We start from the raw sequence: 933 nt of genomic DNA, 5'->3' as shown, positions 1-933 counted from the left end.
CTGCAGCAACTGGTGCTGCAGCAAGTGCTGCAGCAACTGCAGCAGCAACTGCAATTGCAACATTACATGCTCCTGCACCTGCACCAGCAGCAGCACCAGCAGCACAACCAGCACCACCAGCAGCACCAGCAGCAGCACCAGCACCACCACCAGCAGCAGCACCAGCACCAGCAGCACCAGCAGCACCAGCAGCAGCAGCAGCAGCAGCAGAGTGTGTTTATGTGTATCAGGTGCGGTCACTGCCGCAAGCTGGAGCCTACCCTGAAGCGAGTTGCTGCTGCAGTGAAGCAGCAAAGTGACCTTGTCTTAGGCAAAATAGATGCAACCAGAAATGAAATAGAAGGAATCAATCTATCTGGTTAGATACTGCTGCTGCTGCTGCTGCTGCTGCTGCTGCTGCTGCTGCTGCTGCTGATGCTGCTGATATTGGTGGTGGTGGTGGTGGTGGTGGTGGTGATGATGCTGATGCTGCTGATGCTGATGCTGATGCTGATGCTGATGCTGCTGCTGCTAGTGCTGCTGCTGCTGATGCTGCTGATGCTGCTGATGCTGATGCTGATGCTGCTGCTGATGCTGCTGCTGTTGTTGTTTTTGTTGTTGTTGTTGATGCTGATGCAGCTGATGCTGCTGTTGATGCTGCTGATGCTGCTGATGCTGGTGGTGGTGGTGGTGGTGGTGCTGCTGCTGCTGCTGTTGATGCTGATGCTGCTGTTGATGCTGATGCTGCTGATGCTGCTGGTTCTGATGGTCTTGCTGCTGCTGCTGCTGGTGCTGATGCTTCTGCTGCTGCTCATGGTTTTGCTGCTCCAGCTGCTGCTGCTGATGGTTTTGCTGCTCCAGCTGCTGCTGCTGCTACTCATGCTGCTGGCGCTCGTTCTATGCTTGCTACTGACAACATTGCTCTGCACATATATGTATATATATATATATATA

General features: G+C 53.7%; 1 protein-coding gene across 1 annotated transcript; it reads right to left on the bottom strand.

The window, feature by feature from the left end:
- Positions 1-359: 359 nt before the first annotated feature.
- On the bottom strand, positions 360-794 carry EMH_0100680 (uncharacterized protein; the record flags this gene model as incomplete). Its single annotated transcript, XM_038022198.1, has 1 exon — positions 360-794. The coding sequence occupies one exon, from the start codon at positions 792-794 to the stop codon at positions 360-362; it is 435 nt and encodes a 144-aa protein (XP_037878052.1).
- Between the last annotated feature and the right edge of the window lie 139 nt (positions 795-933).

This window comes from Eimeria mitis, genomic scaffold, assembly GCF_000499745.2.
Source record: "Eimeria mitis Houghton genomic scaffold, Emh_scaff11861, whole genome shotgun sequence".
Classification (NCBI taxonomy): Eukaryota; Apicomplexa; class Conoidasida; order Eucoccidiorida; family Eimeriidae; genus Eimeria; species Eimeria mitis.
The sequence above is the reverse complement of the archived record's forward strand: the minus strand, read 5'-3'. Positions and strand labels throughout refer to the sequence as shown.